The 21484-nt window shown below is 39.9% G+C and overlaps 1 protein-coding gene across 1 annotated transcript in view; it reads right to left on the bottom strand.

Annotated features, from left to right (window-relative positions):
* The window catches only part of ptpn5 (protein tyrosine phosphatase non-receptor type 5), a 418366-nt gene that overhangs the window by 353214 nt on the left and 43668 nt on the right, over positions 1 to 21484 (bottom strand). Inside the window, exon 2 of the mRNA XM_060911789.1 lies at positions 19684 to 19794. Within this exon, the coding sequence (XP_060767772.1) occupies positions 19684 to 19794 (111 nt within the window). The remainder of the gene's footprint in view (positions 1 to 19683; positions 19795 to 21484) is intronic.

The following is a 21484-nucleotide window of genomic DNA, read 5'->3' as shown; positions in this document are numbered from 1 at the left end:
CGTGCGTTATGTCTGCCCTTGGCAGACATTTCAGAGTTTTTTTTTTTAAATGTCCCATTCTCATCCCTGGAGGATAGATCTGCGAGATGTAAGAGAATATTGTGTGAGAGAGAGAATATATATTCTATTGCGTGCATGTGAGAGAATAGTATTGTTTGTGTGTGTGGGTATCGTTCCAAGTGTTTTAAGAAGTGCAAGTGAGCATACCTTTCAAGTGAGTGAGCCGAAGTTTCAGGTGTATGTGCATTCACATTGTTTAACTGTTGTTTTCTGCATTGTTGTTTGACCAAAGATGGAATTGAACAATTCTGCTTAGTGTGACTCCCCAAGCAGAGAAAATAATTAAAAAAAAAATGTTGCATTGGATTCTGTGTGTGAGACTTCATTCACATTTTCACATTGTTACACGATTCAAACGTTGTGACTGCATTCTGATTGTCACATAGTTACAAGTTTATCCTATCCTTATATTGTGTTCTGAGTGTGTGAATGCCTGTCAAGGAAAAGAAATGAAGTACTTCTACTAGAATAGTGTTTTCTGGTGAACAGGGTTCCCGCGGGGTCTAAAAAAAGTCTAAAATTCAGAAAGTTAAATTTTAGGCCTTAAAATGTCTAAAAAACACACATATTTTCATCCCAGGTCTAAAATTTAATTTATCCAAGTCTAAAATTCGTACATCCACTCAGTCCGTTCCTAGAAGTGCCTGCAAAACATTAATAAAAAATGTGCCGGTTGCGTTGTTGTCTGCCGGCTAAAAAACTTCAGTCACCGATGATCGCGGCAAGTATGCAACGGTCCAGTTTGTCCACTACGCCTACCATAGTTCTACCTTCTAAGTTCCCGCCAAGTTTATGCAGTCTGTGGCAGTCAGAGAAGGTTAGCGGTTGTGTTGGCAGTGCGATGAAGAGTGTGGATAGCGCGTCGAATAATAGTGGGTAAAGAGGTTCACATACTTTTGCCACTCACAGATATGTAATACTGGATCATTTTCCTCAATAAATAAATGACCCAAGTATAATATTTTTGTCTCATTTGTTTAACTGGGTTCTCTTTATCTACTTTTCGGACTTATGTGAAAATCTGATGTTTTAGGTCATATTTATGCAGAAATATAGAAAATTCTAAAGGGTTCACAAACTTTCAAGCACCGCCGTAAGTATGAAAAACGAGAATGTTCTGCGAGCAATAGAGTGCTCCGAGATGATGCTAAAAATAGTAACCATGCGGTCGGCGCGGCCATCTTGGAAGTCACTCGCTCCAGAGAGCGCATAGAGTACACATCATAGAGTAAACATTCACTGATTCATTTCCACGTTAGAGGGCTTAGAAGCTTTGATTTTTTAAGAATTTAGACATCTGAAGTGATGGAGCACTACTGTGAAAGTTTGGATAAGCAGGCACGGGAGCGTTATGCTGAGAAGGTACGTTTCATTGGGAATGTAGATCCATACACTGTTAGTGAGAAGGAATGGAAAGCTGACCCCAGCTTGTTGCCGCATAATTATCAATTATTTTAGTCAGTGAATAAAATGTAGGCCTAGTATGTAACTTGTACTAACAGCATGTGTACATAAACATTACTAGGCCTAGATCTTAAATGCCATTTGATGCAACAATGCACTGCAGTAGACATAAGCTACCTAATGTGACAAATATATCCATTAATCATTGCTGAAAGTACATAGAAAAGATAATAGTTTGTATCACATTTATTTTAGTAACTATGAAATTCAAGACAATTTAACCTACCTATCACAAAGAGATCAGAACAAATCCGGATACAGTCAAGTTGTCCTAAATTTGATCGGTTAATGGCAGCCAGCCACTGTCGTCTCCTCCGCTCGCTTTTCTCCTGTGCTGCAATTCCCTGGTTAGTCACGACTTTAGGGAGTCTGTGGAAGCTTTTGCCACCCTTTTCCCCCCGGCTACTACAGCCAACAGTGACACACGTATTCGGCATTTTGCTTCGCTGAGCAACAACAATGCACTGACACAGCGACGTTTGACTTCCAATATGGCCACCGCCGGGTTCACGCTAATCTCGAAGCACTCTATAGAGATCTTGCAGTCACGTGACTGGAAAGTACACAGCCGCCATGTTGTCGGTAAAAAACACAGCTGAATACTGCTGCACTCATGTACAGAATGGATCAATTTCAACCGACGGACTACACGGCTCATTTTTCTAATGAACAGATAACTAGATATATGTCTAAAATAAACGATCTACAGATTAGTGACCCTTATGGCTTACCGGACGGAGTTTTCACGACCGTGTCGGTGGATGTTAAACTGCCAGCGGAATACCCAGACGTGTATAATTACCTCATTAACTTTCCCTCGCTGTTCAGTGCTGAAGCACTGCGTGCTTATAAATCTCTGCACAGTTATCTTTACAGAAATTCAGGATTTGTCAGCGACTCAGATGTGGCATCTTGTAAACAAGAAAATAACTATCCTCATTGGATGGGTAAGTCACTTAAGTATTGAGTACTAATACTATTTATATCAGTATCTAGTATAGCACTGACCAGCCGATTATAGAATAAGGTAATTCCAGCTGTAATTCCAAATCGTCCGTCTTGTTTACCATGGATCTGGCGTTGGAGAGATAGAGGCTTAGCAGTGGAGATTTGAGTGGCTGTTTTCTAAGCTTAGTCAACAGGCCGGCTCTGCAGCCTCACTTTTGCTTACGCTCCCGGCGCCGCCTCCTTCGCTTTGCTTCCGATAACAATCCACGGAGACCCCGCTGGTCTCGCTATCTCGTCTGGAATGTTGTGCATGCGATGGAAATCACTACAAACCATCATTTTCTGCTGGAAACCAATGTCCAGTAAGTCCATACGTTTGTAGTGGATATTGAAGTCCGGTACAGACAAACGACACGCAAAAATACACACAAAAAACATAACAAACATGCACAGGTAGGGAGAGCTTGTAGTCGCAGCCGTTGTAGTAGAATTGTATATAGTAGGGTTTTCCAGAAGAAAAGGTAGAAGCAGAAGTAGAAGGCGGAAATATGGCGTTTGACTGACAAGATGGCGTCTGTCACAATCTGGATCGGCTGTGACGTCACATGCAAGTGCTCCATAGGCTGAAGCACACTATCGCTAAAAGGAGCTGGGCTGGAACGGTGGGTTAAATAGCCGCTCACATTAGTGCGGAGAGCTTTCACACTGTCAGCGGTCTCAAAAGTAGCCGGTCACCGGCGGCAAATCGCCGTCTGTGGCTTGTTATGCCACCAGCTATTGTCAGTCGAGTCACAAAATTTAATATTAAATATTTCTGACGGCAAAAAAAGTTGTGAACGTAAATTACATCCACTATGTCATGTATGTCCGTTGCCGCGTCAACTTTGTTTACATCCTCGACATGAGTGCAGCCATTACTGCCCTGTGTTGCCAGATTGGGTGGTTTCCCGCCCAATTGGGCGGTTTTAAGTGCATTTTGACGGGTTTTGAACATATTTTGGGCTGTAAAACGTCAGCAGTATCTGGCAACATATTTTTTTTTTACTTAATACAAGAAATTAATGGATGCCAACGTTTTTGCCAAAATGGTATTTTATTTTCCATTGTTTAGGCAACTTCAGCATCATACTGTGAGATTCTGTTCAAATTGTTTTTTTTCTTCTATGAAACCTGAGCCATTTATTTTATTAGTTTATAATAGGGCTGTGCGATATATCGAATATACTCGATATATCGCAAAAACTCTGTGTGCGATACATAAAATTATTATATCGTAACTATCGAGTATTTTATGGTCATCTTCCGACTTGCGTTTGTTTCGTGTTTGTTTAAAACCTTTTCCGGTGGTTTTCTCTCTGTCCCTCAGGCAGTAACATGAGAGGCTGCCTAAGGGTAAAGAAAACAATAATGTCACGCACTCGCCAACCAATCCCGGGCGACATCTCGGTGCTGAAAGGAACTTCCGGGAAGATTTTCTAGTTTCAGTTGTGTTGCCAGATTGGGCGGTTTTAAGTGCATTTTGGCGGGTTTTGAACATATTTTGAGCTGGAAAACGTCAGCAGTATCTGGCACACTGGCGATTGCTCTAAGACAACGAGGGAGGCTCAGCCTCCTCTAAAAATGACGAACATCGAATCATAGAAATATATGTGCTCAACCCAACTACAGTGCGAAATCATTCCGTTATAACTTTCCCCAGTTCACCTAATGTGTGCGTGAGTTTTTCCCCCTCATGACACCGCGATGCAGCCCAGACTCAGTGCACTTCAATGGCATTGGGAGCTCTGCGCTTTCAATCTCAAAAGGCAAGATGGTTATTGGACAAATACTGCGAAAATGCCCGCCCACGGACTCCCACGGACTCCCAGCCTCAGTGGACTTCAATGGCATTTGGGAGCTATGCGCTTTTCAATCTCAAAATGCAAGACGGTTATTGGACAAATACTGCGAAAATGCCCGCCTACGGACTCCGAGCCTCACATGGGAGGGACATGGCAGTTTCTGCGAGGAGACTGGTGATTGGTGAAAGCGGCCAGATATTTTCTTTGATTGACAGCTCGTTTCAACTATAGACAGGCAGCAGTGAATTTCAGTTCAGTCCCATGCGGATTCGCAAGTGCTGTGGTGTATTGTAAGAGATCAGCTTACATTTCGATTTCATTCATTACATACGGTTTCTACCAGCTTTTTTAGTTTGTATATATTTTCATTGTAAATAAAGTGTAAATATAGTGTTGTCAAGTTTGCTATTTTAGTTCCAGAAATGTCGTTTATTTGAGTGACTGAACTTGAACTTGAGGGGGCTAGTCAGCTAGCAAGAAAGCTGCGCACGGATGCCAAGCATTGCTGATTTAATTTTGGCGAAGCCATTTGCCAGTCTTCCTTTCGAGGAAAAAATTAAAGAGGAGGGTAGACCAATGCCTCAAATTGACTTGGTGAAAAAGGTAGGGAATAATACTCATTCCTTTCAGCTCTCCTGGTACGAGAAAGTGAATTGGCTAACAGCAAGTGACCCACATCAACAACAGTAAACAGGCTACTTTAGTAATATGTCATGAATGGACCAAAAATATAGAATCTATTTAAAATGTTTATGCTGAGTATATTATATTGGAATATATATTTTTCTGGATATGAATTAAACACAGCTACAATTTGGAAAACATTTTTAAACAAAAACACAGCCGAGAACATTTCACAGTACAGACCTGGATTAAAAGTGAAGGGTTATCAAAATTGTCAAAACATTTCTCAGTCAAAATATGTAAAATATAGGGAAAGTGTCATTGAATGCTGAGGTTCCTGACAAAGAGCTGCTTTCAGTAATCACTTTTTAAACAACATGCCACAATTTTAAAATATAAAATGTTAAAATATACCCCCCCAACACCACCATCATGTATATTGGACAGTAGGCTAATGGGCCAAAAGAACCTGTTATTCATAGTTTGTGACCCTGCCAACAATCAGCCAGATCAGAGGCAAGAGTATGGGCAAAACTGATGTTTTTTCTTTTTTCTTTTAAAATCTGGAAATATCATAACCCACCAGCCTCCCCTGTTTGAAAGACTACCAGCCGCCACTGATCTGGCAACACTGCCGGCGGGAAGATTTCCTGGTTCCGGTTTACAGCGCTGACTCAGTTCGTGCAATCGCTGGTGTTGCATAGGCTACTGTGTAAGCTCTGGCCATTTCAGTGACAAATTACTTCCTAAAAGAACTAGTAAGGGGTCAGTCAACTGGCATTTTTTTGGATATCGCGAGGAGGACGTGGAACAGCAAATGCCAGTTTGTAAAGTGTGCAAAAAAAAAACTGTCATCACGAAAGGCAGCAGCACTACAAATATGTTCCATCACCTGAAACTCACCCGGTACAGTATGCAGAGTCTCTTAAACTCCGAACTACTTGCTCACAAGCTAAAACCCCACACAAGCTAAACAAACGACCATAGCGGCCTCGTTCTCCAAAGTCACCCCATATAAGAAAACGAGTCAGAGATGGAGAGCTATAACGGATGCAATCACTAACTTCATTGCCGAAGACATTATCCCAGTTACAGTGGTGCTTGAAAGTTTGTGAACCCTTTAGAATTTTCTATATTTCTGCATAAATATGACCGAAAACATCATCAGATTTCCACACAAGTCCTAAAAGTAGATAAAGAGAACCCACTTAAACAAATGAGACAAAAATATTATACTTGGTCATTTACTTATTGAGGAAAATGATCCAATATTGCATATCTGTGAGTGGCAAAAGTATGTGAACCTCTAGGATTAGCAGTTAATTTGAAGGTGAAATTAGAGTCAGGTGTTTTTCAATCAGTGGGATAACAATCAGGTGTGAGTAGGCACCCTGTTTTATTTAAAGAACAGGGATCTATCAACATCTGATCTTCACAACACATGTTTGTGGAAGTGTATCATGCCACGAACAAAGGAGATTTCTGAGGACCTCAGAAAAAGTGTTGTTGATGCTCATCAGGCTGGAAAAGGTTACAAAACCATCTCTAAAGAGTTTGGACTCCACCCATCCACAGTCAGACACATTGTGAACAAATGGAGGAAATTCAAGACCATTGTTACCCTCCCCAGGAGTGGTCGACCAACAAAGATCACTCCAAGAGCAAGGCGTGTAATAGTCGGCGAGGTCACAAAGGACCCCAGGGTAACTTCTAAGCAACTGAAGGCCTCTCTCACATTGGCTAATGTTAATGTTCATGAGTCCACCATCAGGAGAACACTGAACAACAATGGTGTGCATGGCAGGGTTGCAAGGAGAAAGTCACTGCTCTCCAAAAAGAACATTGCTGCTCGTCTGCAGTTTGCTAAAGATCACGTGGACAAGCGAGAAGGCTATTGAAAATGTTTTGTGGACAGATGAGACCAAAATAGAACTTTTTGGTTTAAATGAGAAGCGTTATGTTTGGAGAAAGGAAAAACATTGCATTCCAGCATAAGAACCTTATCCCATCTGTGAAACATGGTGGTGGTAGTATCATGGTTTGGGCCTGTTTTGCTGCATCTGGGCCAGGACAGCTTGCCATCATTGCTGGAACAATTAATTCTGAATTATAGCAGTGAATTCTAAAGGAAAATGTCAGGACATCTGTCCATCTCAAGAGAAGGTGGGTCATGCAGCAAGACAACGACCCTAAGCACACAAGTCGTTCTACCAAAGAATGGTTAAAGAAGAATAAAGTTAATGTTTTGGAATGGCCAAGTCAAAGTCCTGACCTTAATCCAATCAAAATATTGTGGAAGGACCTGAAGCGAGCAGTTCATGTGAGGAAACCCACCAACATCCCAGAGTTGAAGCTGTTCTGTATGGAGGAACGGGCTAAAATTCCTCCAAGCCGGTGTGCAGGACTGATCAACAGTTACCGCAAATGTTTAGTTGCAGTTATTGCTGCACAAGGGGGTCACACCAGATACTGAAAGCAAAGGTTCACATACTTTTGCTACTCACAGATATGTAATATTGGATCATTTTCCTCAATAAATAAATGACCAAGTATAATATTTTTGCCTCATTTGTTTGACTGGGTTCTCTTTATCTACTTTTAGGACTTGTGTGAATATCTGATGATGTTTTCGGTCATATTTATGCAGAAATATAGTAAGTTCTAAAGGGTTCACAAACTTTCAAGCACCACTGTAGTATAGTGGAAAAACCAGGCTTCCAAAAATTACTAAACACACTCGATCCCAAACATGAGTTGCCTGGTCGCAGACATTTTACAGAGAAGTCAATACCGGAATTATACACATCTGAGAGGCAGAGCCAGAAAACATTCAGTTCAAAAGTGTGCAAAGAGGAAAATGATGTTTTGCAGATCTCTCTCTTCTCTCCCTCAATCTCTCTCTCTATTGTGAATGTTCCAGTGGTTCTCAGTAGTCAGGTTAATAGCTTGGAGATCTATTTTTTAAAATAATTTAATGAATGAGCACTTTTCTTATTTAGGCTAAATGTCTTTCTCAGTGTTGAGCTTGCACTTTATTGGTTTGAGCTCTGAGCAGCTCTGTATTGTATTGCCCCTTTGTTGCAATTTTCAAGATTGTTTTTGCAGTTTGTGCCACATCTTTGTTGAATAAAAATAGTCTTATTTCAACTCAATTGTGATTAATCACTAACATGAAAATTTAAAATGTGTTGTTGAAAACCACCTGTAAAGTTAACCAAGAATGTTATTTAATCTGCAGGGATTGTAGTGAAATCAGTAAAGAGTAAAAGTTAGATTTCATGGGGTCCTTTAGAGGAGATTTAAATATATCGAGATATATATTGTATATCATGAAATGGAGAAAATGTATCGGGATCTTCATTTTTCCCCATATCGCACAGCCCTAGTTTATAATTATTGTTTAATTTAGTCTTCAGGAGAGACTGCCTGCACACAGTACTAGTAATAGTTTTTTTTTTCTTCCATGAAAGCTGAGGCATTTATATTATATTTTAAGGTAACTTCATGTTGTGCTGTGAGGTTCTCTGCACTTTAACTTTTGAACCAACAGGTGCATTTGGATAAGTAAAGCCTATTTTTCTGCATTTTTGTAGTCCTGGTAATCTTTTATATTGGTAAAGTTGTTTATAGGACCATTTCTCAGTGTCTTTGTTTTTTAATCAATAGTTTTTCAGTAATAACTTAATATTTAACATATCACTTAATTTTAAACAAACCCCCCCCCCCCCATAGTCTCCAAAATTTCTGTGGGAAACACTGGTGTGCGTAACAACGCTAATCAAGCTTAAGCTAGACGACCCGCCTCAAATACCCGTCCCGGGTAAATGTTATCCCAATTTTTGACGACCTGTTCCAAACCATCCCGCACCATGAAAAATTCGTACTTGCATCTCTCTCTCTCTCTCTCATATATATATATATATATATATATATATATATATATATATATATATATATATATATATATATATCCCTGCACGCTTTGCGTGCATTATGTCTGCCGCTGGCAGACATTTTACCATTTTGCACCCTGCTGTAAATTATTTGTACCCTGCTATTCTCCCAAACTTTGAAGCCCCTGCACTGTAGACAATCTTAGCGTGCACATTACATGTCGTCAACGTTACCATGACATGGAGCGCATGAGTCCAGTCAGCGTATTCAGCTTTCTAACAGTGCTCTTTTTTTTTTAAATATATTATTCTCTCCCCAATGGTGTGTCTTTCCTGGCTTTATTATTTAGTATTTATTAATTTTGCATTCATATTTTGCAATGATTTTACACCTCTGTCTCAAATGGCCCGTTTGCTCCACTACTGCTTAAAAACCTGCTGTCTCCCTTGTATACCTCTCGCAAGGTATGACTTGATTTCATTGGTAAATCGCTGCTGCCTTGTGTGAGTTTGCTGTTTAACTGGAAGCAAGTGTGGTACGGGGCTACTACGTATGTTTTAACTATTAGTTTTAAAAGATGTGTATGCATTTTTACTGTTAATATGGTTGAAATGGTTGCTACAGCAAGTGGAGGTCTGCGATGCTGTGGTTTGCAGCATGGGGTTCACATGAGCAATCAAGAAAGTCATCATCTGACAACAGTGCATTATATAATAATGCTGTTTTATTACCAGAACACCACTAATCAAAAGTTTAAATGAGTTCTGTTGCAGTTAGGGGAAAAAACCAAACCCCTACAGACTGCATTTACTGCACAAATGCCCTTTATCACTCTATTGTCTTGTACTTTTGTTGCTATGTGACATAATGTACTAATGTTGCCATATGACATAAATAAGCACACAATCAGTTTGTATCCCTGATAGTCAGTTTACCAATACAAATGACTTTGTTTTGAGAATTGAACTCGATTGTCTTTTTTGGGGAAGGGCGGGGGTAGGGCAGGTTGTAATGCTTCGTGTTGGTCTAAAAAAATTTTTTAAATGGTCTTAAAAAGTCTAAAATAGGTCTAAAATTTAACTTACTGAATCCTGCAAGAACCCTGGGTGAATGTTTACAAGAACAATAAGTTACATTATATATATTTTTTTTTCAAGAGAGTACGTTTTTGCGTGACTTTAGATTTGGTCTTAATTTTTTTTGGAACATGGTATGAAAAAGTCTTAAATTTAACTTGGACAAACCTGTAGACACCCTGAGTAGAGAGGAAAAATGGGTCACTTAAAAATCAACTAAGCAAAGCTTGTGCAGAAACAGGGCTAGGATGGACAAAGGTCCTCCCTGTAGTACTCACACAAATGAGGATGCAAACTAGGCCTAAACATGGGTTAAGCCCATTTGAAATTCTGTTTGGACGAGTACCCAACATGGGGATAGGGCCAGCCCAAGGAACACTGCCGAACAGCAGACTGTGTGATGATGCAATGTTGAATTACTGTGCAACGTTGTCCTCTGCTTTGAAATTTATCCACAAACAGGTAAAAGAATCACTTCCCAAACCCGCTGAGGGATATACAACCAGGGAATTGGATAGTGGTGAAGGATTTCCGACGAACCAAGTGGAACAAGCCACGGTGGAATAGCCCATTCCAGGTCCTGCTCACGACCCCAACGGCAGTGAAGGTCACAGGCAGAGTGACATGGATCCACGCTAACCACTGCAGGAGTGTTCCTGAACCGGCTGAGCAGGAGGAAAAGGAAGGCCTAAGTGACCCGGATGCTGGTAAAGCTCGTGAGGAAGAAAGGCATCACTACATGGAACAGTGCGAGTATCACATCAATCACGCATGCACCCTCAATAGGGAGAGTATTTCAGTGTCTAGCCGATAGATAAGTCTTAGGGTTTCCTCCAAGTCCGGGTGAGGTGGGACGAGGGCTGATAGGGCATGCCTGCCCTCTGAGCACCAATACACGTCAAGAAGGGCAAGGGTTAACTCGGTAACATCATTGAGGCACTGAACAAGATGCACAAGGTTGCTGAACAATTACGAGCAGATGAACATGGAGGAGTTGAAGACAGCTGATCGTGTTGGTTTAGTGGATGGAAGATTCTATCCACCATACCGGTCCTGGGCTTAGTGATTGTGATGCTATGTTTGCTCCCTGTTTTCTGTCAATGTTGTATGTCTGTGTTTCAGAGGCAACTGGCAAATATCGGTTATCAGATGGTGAAAATAGACTCAGACGACTTGCCTGACTAGCCTCCAAACCCACACGAAGACTATAACCCACCGTTCGATGACATCAGCACAGTTGACATGAAACTAGTCCTGACTTAAAACACTTTCATTATGATTGTTTCCTGTTCTCTTATTCCTGATCTATGTATATGGCTTGCTAGCGTTTATTTAAGATGTCTGTCTTACAAAACACCCTTAGCATTATCCCTCAATGACGTGTTAAGTCGAATCTCTCTGAGAACTCTTGTCACTGAAACTGTGTACAGTTCTTTTCTTTTAGCAATTATTATCCTGTAGGATAAAAAGGGGGGAAATCTCATCTCATTATCTCTAGCTGCTTTATCCTGTTCTACAGGGTCGCAGGCAAGCTGGAGCCTATCCCAGCTGACTACGGGCGAAAGGCGGGGTACACCCTGGACAAGTTGCCAGGTCATCACAGGGCTGACACATAGACACAGACAACCATTCACACTCACATTCACACCTACAGTCAATTTAGAGTCACCAGTTAACCTAACCTGCATGTCTTTGGACTGTGGGGGAAACCGGAGCACCCGGAGGAAACCCACGCGGACACGGGGAGAACATGCAAACTCCACACAGAAAGGCCCTCGCCGGCCACGGGGCTCAAACCCGGACCTTCTTGCTGTGAGGCCACAGCACTAACCACTACACCACTGTGCCGCCCAAGGGGGGAAATGTGAGGGAAATTTAATGGACAAACATTATTATTATTATCTGTGTTTCTGTATGTTGAGCTCAAGTGACTTGTTGGATGAACATTATTATTCTGTGTTTCTGTATGTTGAGTTAAAGTAGCTTAGTGTACTGAGAGTGTGTACTGTTTTTCCCATGTTGTAATCGCCTTTCTGTGGCCTTGGCTGGTGATAAGCAGAGTGCCTGAGTTCTCCATAACTACGGATCCGCCTGCACATATCAGAGCATGCCAGGTGCACACTTTAACAAAGCTTCATAGAAAATCTTGAGCCAATCATGTGAAGATGCAAGCAGTAAGCGAATGCCTTTAGAGTATAATAGATAACAGCCACTAAAACACAACTCAGAGTGCGCATACTCTCGGCATCATCAGAAGTGGTGTCTTCTATTCTTCTCTTTCCTTTCCTATGTTATATATCTTTTATATGATCTACTATAATAAATAACTGAAAAGACGACTGCTAAGCATTTTGAAGTGTTTATTAGAAGTTTCCATTACAATTGCTCGACCAAGCCATCTGTCTGTGGGTGATAAATGCTAGTGTAGATTGATTGAACCCCTTGTCATTTGTAGAGTTTGCGAAGTGAGCATAACATGAATGTAGTGCCCTCAGGAGATAATTTATACAGTACCTCTGTGACACTGCATGCAGAAATGTTATGCCGCAGCATTGCTTCCAGGTATCGCATTGCATAGTCCACCAGGACTAAAATGACACAATACCCTTGTCCAGTCCAATCTATTGGCCCGACAAGATCCATCCCAATTCTTTTGAAGGGGGTCTCCATTAGGGGAAGAGGGCGCAGCGGCGCTTTTGGGCCAGCCGCTGGATTTACTGGTTGGAATTCATGACACGCCACCCACCACTTGTGGACATCCCCGTGAATCCCCAGCCTGTAGAAATGGGCTATATATCGGGTTAGTGGTTTATCTTGCCCTAAGCGTTTGGTCATTGGGTTATAATGACGCACTTGGAATACGAGTTCCCTGCAGCTGTTTGGTATTCCCAACGGTGTTATTTGTTCACCAGTTTGCATCACCCGATACAGCCCATCCTTAATTATGGAAAAGTACGTGTGGGAGAGTACCACATTCAGCTGGAGATTCTGACCCCCTCCTCCAGGCTCTCCCTCTCCTTATCAGGCCACGCCTATCACTGCAAAAACACACACACCCACAACATTAATTAGACATGGGCACATCCACTTCAGCACTCACCTTCCCTGGCTTCATTCTCCATTCCCAAACTGGCACTCGACCATGCCCCCACTGCACAGTTCCACATGTTATTTTATAGTTTTCACTGCAAAATATATCTTAGCAAGTGAAAATATCTTGAAAATAGTTGAAACAATCTAGCATTTCCTATTATAAGAATACAAGGCACCAATTCTGAGATTATTAAACCTAGTTCTAGATTGCAACCAACTTATTCTAAGATGTTTTATCAAGTAAAAATATCTGTCCTTGCAGCAAGATGATTTCACTAGTATTAAGTAATTTTCTCCTCAGATTCAGCTTTTAATTTTTTGCAGTGTTGGTGTCCTTCAATATTTTTCTACATTGTAGAAAATAATCAAAATACAGAAAAACCTGTGAATGAGTAGGTGTCTCCAAACTTTTGATTTAGTCTCAAAGTTCTTCCCGCACCATTCATGGCCTGTTTGGCAGCGCCAATCTCCATTTCATAGCCCTCAGCCTCTTGCCTATATTACATAGCTAGGGTTACAGTAGGGGGCTAGTCCTCTGGTAACCGTGAGAGTTTGACTCCCCACTCGCATCTGTATTGCAGCGTGCCTTGCTAGATGGCAGTAGGCACCATTCACATGCACCATTTTTTTAATTAGTGCTGTATATAAAATACACCAGCACTACACATATGCTGCATGTACTTTGCTGCATCCAGGCACCCTATCCTCACTGATTCAGTCACGGATACAGACGACATCACAGAAGAAGGAAAGTTCATATTTGGTCATGGAGAATGCAGGATTAAAAAAAGACAGAACTTAATAGCAGAATATCAAGATGGAGAATATCAAGATGCCTAATTTATCAAGATGGATACAAGCAATCCATCCATCCATTATCTGTAGCCGCTTATCCTGTCCTACAAGGTCACAGGCAAACTGGAGCCTATCCCAGCTGACTATGGGAGAGAGGCAGGGTACACCCTGGACAAGTCACCAGGTTATCGCAGGGCTGACACACAGACACAGGCAACCATTCACACTCACACCTATGGTCAATTTAGAGCCACCGATTAGTCTAATCTGCATTTCTTTGGACTGTGGGGGAAACCGAGCACCCGGAGGAAACCCACGCAGACATGGGGAGAACATGCAAACTCCACACAGAAAGGCCCTCGCAGGCCGCTGGGCTTGAACCCCGCCTTGCTGTGAGGCGACAGTGCTAACCACTACACCACCATGCCACCCTGGATACAAACAATTTTATTCATAAATCTTTTGGAGAATCATTTACACAAGAAATTTGGTGTTTGTGAAAATCCTGTAATTTCAGAGAAACATTCCTATCCTACTCATATGACTGTGTGTAAATTAATGGTCAAGAAGACTGTAAACTGTAAAACACAACTTGATCAAATAATATATTTTACATAGATTACTGTAGTTAGATTATACTGTCAAGTTTAAATTGATAATTTTTATTACATTTACAGATTTAGCAGACACCCTTATGTAGAGCAATGTATAGAAGTGCTCTGTAGTCTTTATCTAAAACACATCCTCATGCTAATTCACTGTCAAGGATAAAAAAATACCATTTAGAAAATTTGTGAAACCCAGTCATTTTATATTATTCACATAAATTTTAAAGAATATGAAAAATAAAGTGAACCAACACAAATACATAAGTAAATAAAACTAGTCATTCAATTATGACAGAAGAAATGCTGATATGTAAACAGAAGACAGGCCTGTGTGTGCATAGCCATAAGCAATAAACAAGTGCCTCATACATAAGATATACAACAGGTCTTGCTTATGAGGGAAAGGATGTTTAATTTTTTAACAATTTTATTGGCATAAAGGTGAGTGACTTTCACTGTTTAGCTGAAACTCTGAATCAGCAGTTTCATTCTGTGTTCACGAAAGTAGATTATTTTAGTATCCCAAACTTAGGCAAAAGTAACCCATCGGACATGCTTGATATTCAAGTACTGTAACTGTTAGTGGGGTTCAGAAATTATTGGGAAATTTACAAGCTCACAAAGCTGCTAGACCTGACAAAGTACCTGCTGGTATCCTGAAAGTGTGTGCTTCAAGTGCTGCATCAATCCTCCAGAAGATATATCAGAAAACACTTTTGACTGGTATGTTGCCTGATGACTGGCTCAATGCTCATGTGACTCCAATATACAAAAAAGAGATAGAATGCAACCTTGCAACTATCATCCAATATCATTGACCTGTATTACTTGTAAAGAATTGGAACATATTCTTCACAGTAAGATCATGAGTCACCTTGAGATATTTTCACTTCTCAGTGACCAACAGCATGGTTTCAGTAGTGGAAGATCATGCAAGATGCAGCTGGCTGGACTCGTTGATGACTTGGCCCAAATACTGGATGACGGGACAAGTTGAGCTCTGCAGAATAGACAAAGCCTTCTAGTGTAGTATCTCACCAGTGCCTTCTTGCTAAACTTAACCATCTTGGCATCAGAGGCATAACAAAACAATGAATTCAAGGTTTTCTCACAGGAAGGCACCAAAAGGTCATCATAGATGGCAGACTTCATTGAGCTCCCCTGTGGCTTCTGGTGTGCCACAACACTTTTGGGCACACTTTTGGGTCCATTACTTTTTTTGATCTACATCAATGACCTACCAGAATGTGTTTCATCGAATGTCAGACTGTTTGCTGAAGATCTCATACTTTACCAGATTATAGCTTCTCCACAAGATTGTAACATCCTTCAAAATAATTTTGATTCATTGTGTACATGGGAATCTTCTTGGCAGATGAAGTTTAACCTATACACTTGCTCTGTTATGCGAATGACTCACAAGAAAAAAAATCCACATAGTACTAATATAAGTTAAAGAGATACTGTGCTCCAAGAGGTGAAACATCATCCATACTTGGGGGTTGAGTTATCAAATTATCTCAGCCAGGCAAAACACACAATTCAAACTGCTGCAAAGTCAAACAAAATCCTTGGCCTGCTTAGAAGAAATGTTTGGAACTGTTCAAAATCTCCAAAGAACAGTGCATATAAGACTCCTGGGAGACCATCACTGGAGTAATGCAGTGAAATCTGGGACCCTCATCAAAAATTTCACATCAATAATCTTGAAAAAGTTCAAAAAGAGTGGCACAGTTTGTTACTAACAACTACAGCAAGACCACAACAGCAGATGGTCAACAGGATCTAAAATGGGACATGATCCAAAAATATAGCACTGCAGCTAGACTCAGTGTTATATTAGGAAGCTCACTCCATAATTCCTTCCAGTACACATCACTTGCTTGCAAATCAGGAACATGTTAATATCATGAGTTAAATTACAATAATATTTGGACACATGAGAACCGTTACCGCTTCTCATTATATGCAAAAACTATCCCAAAATGGAACTTACTCCCCCAAACTGCCAAAAACATACTGTACCTACATTTAAGGACCTGCTTGCCAGCATTAAAATATAAGTGCTACAGTCATGCATGCATGATGATCTGCATGGTAGCCACTGGATGGTAGCCACTTATGGAGGCAGTTTGTGCAATAACAAGAAGACAAGACAAAGCTTAATATTCATTTAGTTTCCCCCACCATTTTTTGGAGTTTTGTAGCCATCACTAAATGCATATGAGCTGTGTCAGGAAGCCAGTTTACAGGTAGTCAACATACACAGGTTAGCATGAAGAAAATCAATGCTCTTGAACATTCCTTAAAGCCAAACAAGACCCAAAAAATATACTTTGCCAATCATGGCAAGTGCCCTGATGTGGCCCCCTCATGTTTAAGTAAAAATAAAACTTTATAACAACAATTTATCCATTTTAGAAATTGCAATGAAAGTTGTGAGACTGGAGATTTGGGGTTAATTAGATTAGAGAGTTTTTTGTTTAAGATTTTGGCTTTTTGTCTATGATCTTGGACTGTTTTGAGAATCTGATTTGTTCATGAACTCTGGAATGAACTCTGCAGTATTAACACTGAGATTTGGAATCCGTATTAAACTGTAAATGGCTAAGAAATCTGACATTTCTGGGAAGACCTCTGTAAAGAATAATTTTGGTGAACCAATTCCTACAACTTCAGGTAACACAGTGTAATCTATAAGTATTGTAAGCTACCTGTTCATGGATCCAACTTCAAACTTTAAATGTCATATTCAGGTGAGTACTGGTTGTGGACCAAGCCATTTTAAAAACAGAGATCTGAATAATTTACACAAGAATCCTACACAATTTAAAGCCTAACTAACTAACTAACTAACTAACTAACTAACTAACTAACTAACTAACTAACTAACTAAAATAAAAAAAATAAATAATAATAAACTCCATTTGCCGATCACAGCAAGTGCCCTGATGTGCCCCCTGCATGTTTTAATTTTAAAAAAAAAAAACTTTAACAACATTTTCGAAGTTGTAATATTGATAAAAAAAACTAGACTTACCTGGGCAGGGCCATTTGCACTGAAACTGGATATCCGCTTGTGTACAACATTTGCCTTAGTAACACACAGCCAACGACTCAGAAATTTTCCATAATATTTTTTGTAGTTTTTCTGTGCAAACATGGAAAATGTTCCAAAAAAAAAAAAGTGATTCAACCGTATATGTTTAAACAAGAATATGAGCCCGGGAAGGAAGAATCAAATGGTGAAAGTGATTCCAGTGATACCAGAAGCAATGAAATGCAGCCATTTTGCTTGTTGCTCCTTCAAATTAATATCCTTTAGAGGAATGGGGATGGCAAAAAAAAAAGATTTCCTTTTCAGGTTTATTTTTACACTTGACACTTGGGTATCTTCAGGGTTGTTTGCAACAATTTAGAGGCGATGTATCCACTAGATCTAGGCGTAGGTAAGTCATGTAGCAGGGGCGATTCTAGCATCTGATCTTTGGGGGTGCTTAGCCCCCAGAGCTGACAGAGGCACCTGGCTTGAACGACAGTGTTTCCACGTTTATTCCGCATTTAGACTAGACTTAACTAGACAAGAAGACTAGACTAGACAAGACTAGACATGCAATGTTTTAACAGAAGCTGACCCAGTAAACTATGATATCTACACATTTACAACCACTGACACAAATATTTACGTTATATTCTTAACTAAACAAGACCTACTACTGTATTTGTAATGTTGGAGCTATTCATTTTGAACAGTGGTAATTGTTAATTAATGTGTTATTGTGTATTGTGTAACAATAGTGTGTATTATGATTTTACATTAGTTTACATTAGTTTATATTTTTTGTTGATAAGCATGATAAGAATGATAAGCCAATGTTACGCTATGTTACATTAAATAAAATTGACTAACACACGGTGGTCTAGCACCGTAGCACTTGTACAGCTCTGCACAAAAGTATCTCGATATGGATGATAAATGTTGTTTTCATCATTCTGTTCATTGACCAGGGAACATCAATATTGCAATATGCATATTATTGTGTTGTGTTTAACAATTGTAACTCCAGTCCGTACCTTCACATCTCGCTATGCCAGTAATACTCAGGTGTTACTTCGAGTTCCTCATCGGCGTGGAATCCAGTTAAAAAAACCACCATGTCGTAGCAAGCACTCGCGCGGACAGGCAACCCAATCAGAGGGGACGCAAGGAGGAGAGGGATTTTACTGGTTATAAAACTATCACGTAACAGGTGAATTCAAGAACACACACACACACCCGCGCACACATTCATTGCGCAGTGCGCAAGGGCACTTATTTCTGAAAATTACGTCCAAAAGCAGTGTTTTTGAGGGTGCTGAGCTAGGGGGTGCTGAGCTCGTTTTTGGGGGTGCTTGAGCACCCCCAAAAATAGGCTAAACACGCCCCTGTCATGTAGTGTGTTACATCACAATCTTGGACTCACTTGCGTAATTTGCACTCAGAGTGCGGACAGAGTTAGATGGCAGTGCCCAGGGAAGTTTTATTTTAAAAGAAGAAAACATCTGTAGGCAAATATGAACAAATGAAAAATCAAACATTTCTTGTATGGATACTATTTGTCAGTATAAAGGAGTTTCTTTTTTGGGTTTTGTTTGGCTTTAAATTTTTGCTCAGTTTCTCTTATGCAACCATTATAAGGCCCACTGTAATTTTAAGATGTCAAATCAAGTTTATTTGTATAGCACTTTTAACAACAGACACGGTCTCAAAGCAGCTTGACAGAAAATTAAAGACTTTAAACATGAGCTAATTTTATTCCTAATTTATCTCCAGTGAGCAATGTGGCGATGGTGGCAAGGAAAAACTCCCTCAGATGAGATGAGGAAGAAACCTCGAGAGGAACCAGACTCAAAAGGTAATCCATCCTCATCTGAGTGATAACAGATTGCGTGATTATAAATAACTTGCTTCTATAAGTGTGTCCTATGTATAAAGTATAACTGTGAAACCAGGAAAATCATAGTTTTCCCATGAAGTCTGTTTTGTTGGAAACTTGAGTGCAAAACTGTTCATGACAACTGCAGTCCTAAAGTTGTCAGTCCTAAATGATTAATATTGAAAATAGAAACCTAAGCTACACATTTACACAATACTTATTGTTGCTTTATTGAAAATGTATCACACCAACATATTGTATCATATCCGACCAAATTAGAATTTTTTGCACATTTTTTTCTTTCTATTATAAGTGATGAGATAAAGAAAATTTATCAATGCAGTACAATTCTTTAAGTATTTACCTCTTGGTCAGAAGACTCTGCATTTGACAGAATGTACTGGATGAGGCCCAATACTTTGTATGCTGCTTGGAAAGCTCTGTATCCATTCAGCATGTAGAGAACCCATAAACCCTGCATACAACACAAATATATGAGTAAACACCAATATGTTGGTATGCATTCAGCTCTTTAATTTCTTTTGCATTATTGCCAGAACACAGAGTAACTTAGTATTTATTGAACATCAGACATATAGTATAATTATTTTTAAAAAGGCAATGATTTAAACAGGGTTGACATTTCAATAATATGTTAGATGCACTCATAAAATAATATCACTTTTAGCAGTCAGTTGTGGACAATAACTTGTAGTCAATTGGCTAATTTTAAACATGTTTAACCATGTCAAGCCTGCTGTGTAGTTAGCAGCCGTTATGTTAGTTCTCAAGTACTGATTGAGTATTGGGGTAAATAAAATTTAAAACATAGCAATGAAATTAATGCCAGTAAAATTATATTTCACCACTCTGTGCACCCCTTCCCCACCTCACCCCTTGATTTTAAGATAACCTTGAACTTGAAGAGGTAGAGCTTAAATCTTCCTTTGAAGACATCAAGTGACCTTGCTTCACTGACAACCAAGTGAAGTTCATTTCATCAACTGTGTACCAAAATACAGAAGGGTTTTGATAATTCTTTATATTTATTGTATCTCGAGGGATGGTGGGTGTGAGAAACTGAAAAAGATAGAAGTAGTAGTAGCAGGGTTTGGTATGTGGCCTCAGGTAGTACAAAGTGCATTTTTGGTTTTGTAGGCAAGGATTAATTGCCTACAAAACCAAAAATGCACTTTACAATTAATGAATTAATTGTAAAGTGAAGGCAGCTCCAGGAAGCCAGATGGGGTGGAAACTTGGTAAAAAGGTTTTTGTTTTAATAAAACTAGTTATTGTCTGATTTAATTTGTGTATATCCTCAAGCACCTGAATGGCCTCTATAAAGAGAAATTACCACATCCTCCTAATGTTAAAAATGAGAAACGTTAAAGTCAGGTTTCCAATTTGAGAAGAGAAGGTTGTCCATGACTGTACCAAGTTTGCATGTGTTGTAATTTGGTGTGATGAGTTAGTTCTCCAAGAAAGCAAAAGATCTTAACATGAGATGCATCTCAAGGGATATATCTTGCTGGCATTTAGTTTTAGTCTTGCTGCCAGACATACTTGAGATTGGGGGAAAAGAAAAAAAAATGTGCCTGAAAGTGGAAACAAGATTATGAGTTGAGTGTTAAGTGTAGCAGTAGTATAAAAAGCATGTGAGGCTATTACTTCAGTTGGCATGGGTATACAGTAGAGAACAAAGCATTGAGCCTTATGGGATACCAGTGGAGTGTCTGCATGGTGCAAAATTAAATTGTACATATGACATTATCATGATGTCTGTGAAGATTCTCAGTCATCCAGGTCATAGTAACTGTGGGTGGTAAAAGAGAGCAACTGGACTTGCTTGAAGATTCTTGAAGATGTTTCACCTCTCATCCAAAAGGCTTCTTCAGTTCTGTCTGACTGGTAGGGAGTATCAGGTATTTATCCTCTCATGGATGAAAAGCTCATCTAAGGTGTCGTTGAGTCATCCTGTTGGTGTGGGTCACTGGGGGCTGAATGTGAATGGCCTCGAGAGTCGTTAGGGTGATCAACGGATTGCCCATTAAGGTGATGAATGGAATGCTGATTCTCTCTGTCCTCCTGTGAGCCACTGAAAACAGCTGGGTTTTGGTGTGCATTCAGTTGTCTGGGAAGTGTGCCAAGGACTGCATTGTAGGTGG

This window comes from Neoarius graeffei, chromosome 27 (assembly GCF_027579695.1).
Source record: "Neoarius graeffei isolate fNeoGra1 chromosome 27, fNeoGra1.pri, whole genome shotgun sequence".
NCBI classification, from domain to species: Eukaryota; Metazoa; Chordata; class Actinopteri; order Siluriformes; family Ariidae; genus Neoarius; species Neoarius graeffei.
Note: the sequence above shows the minus strand (reverse complement) of the source record. Positions and strands in the feature narration are given on the sequence as shown.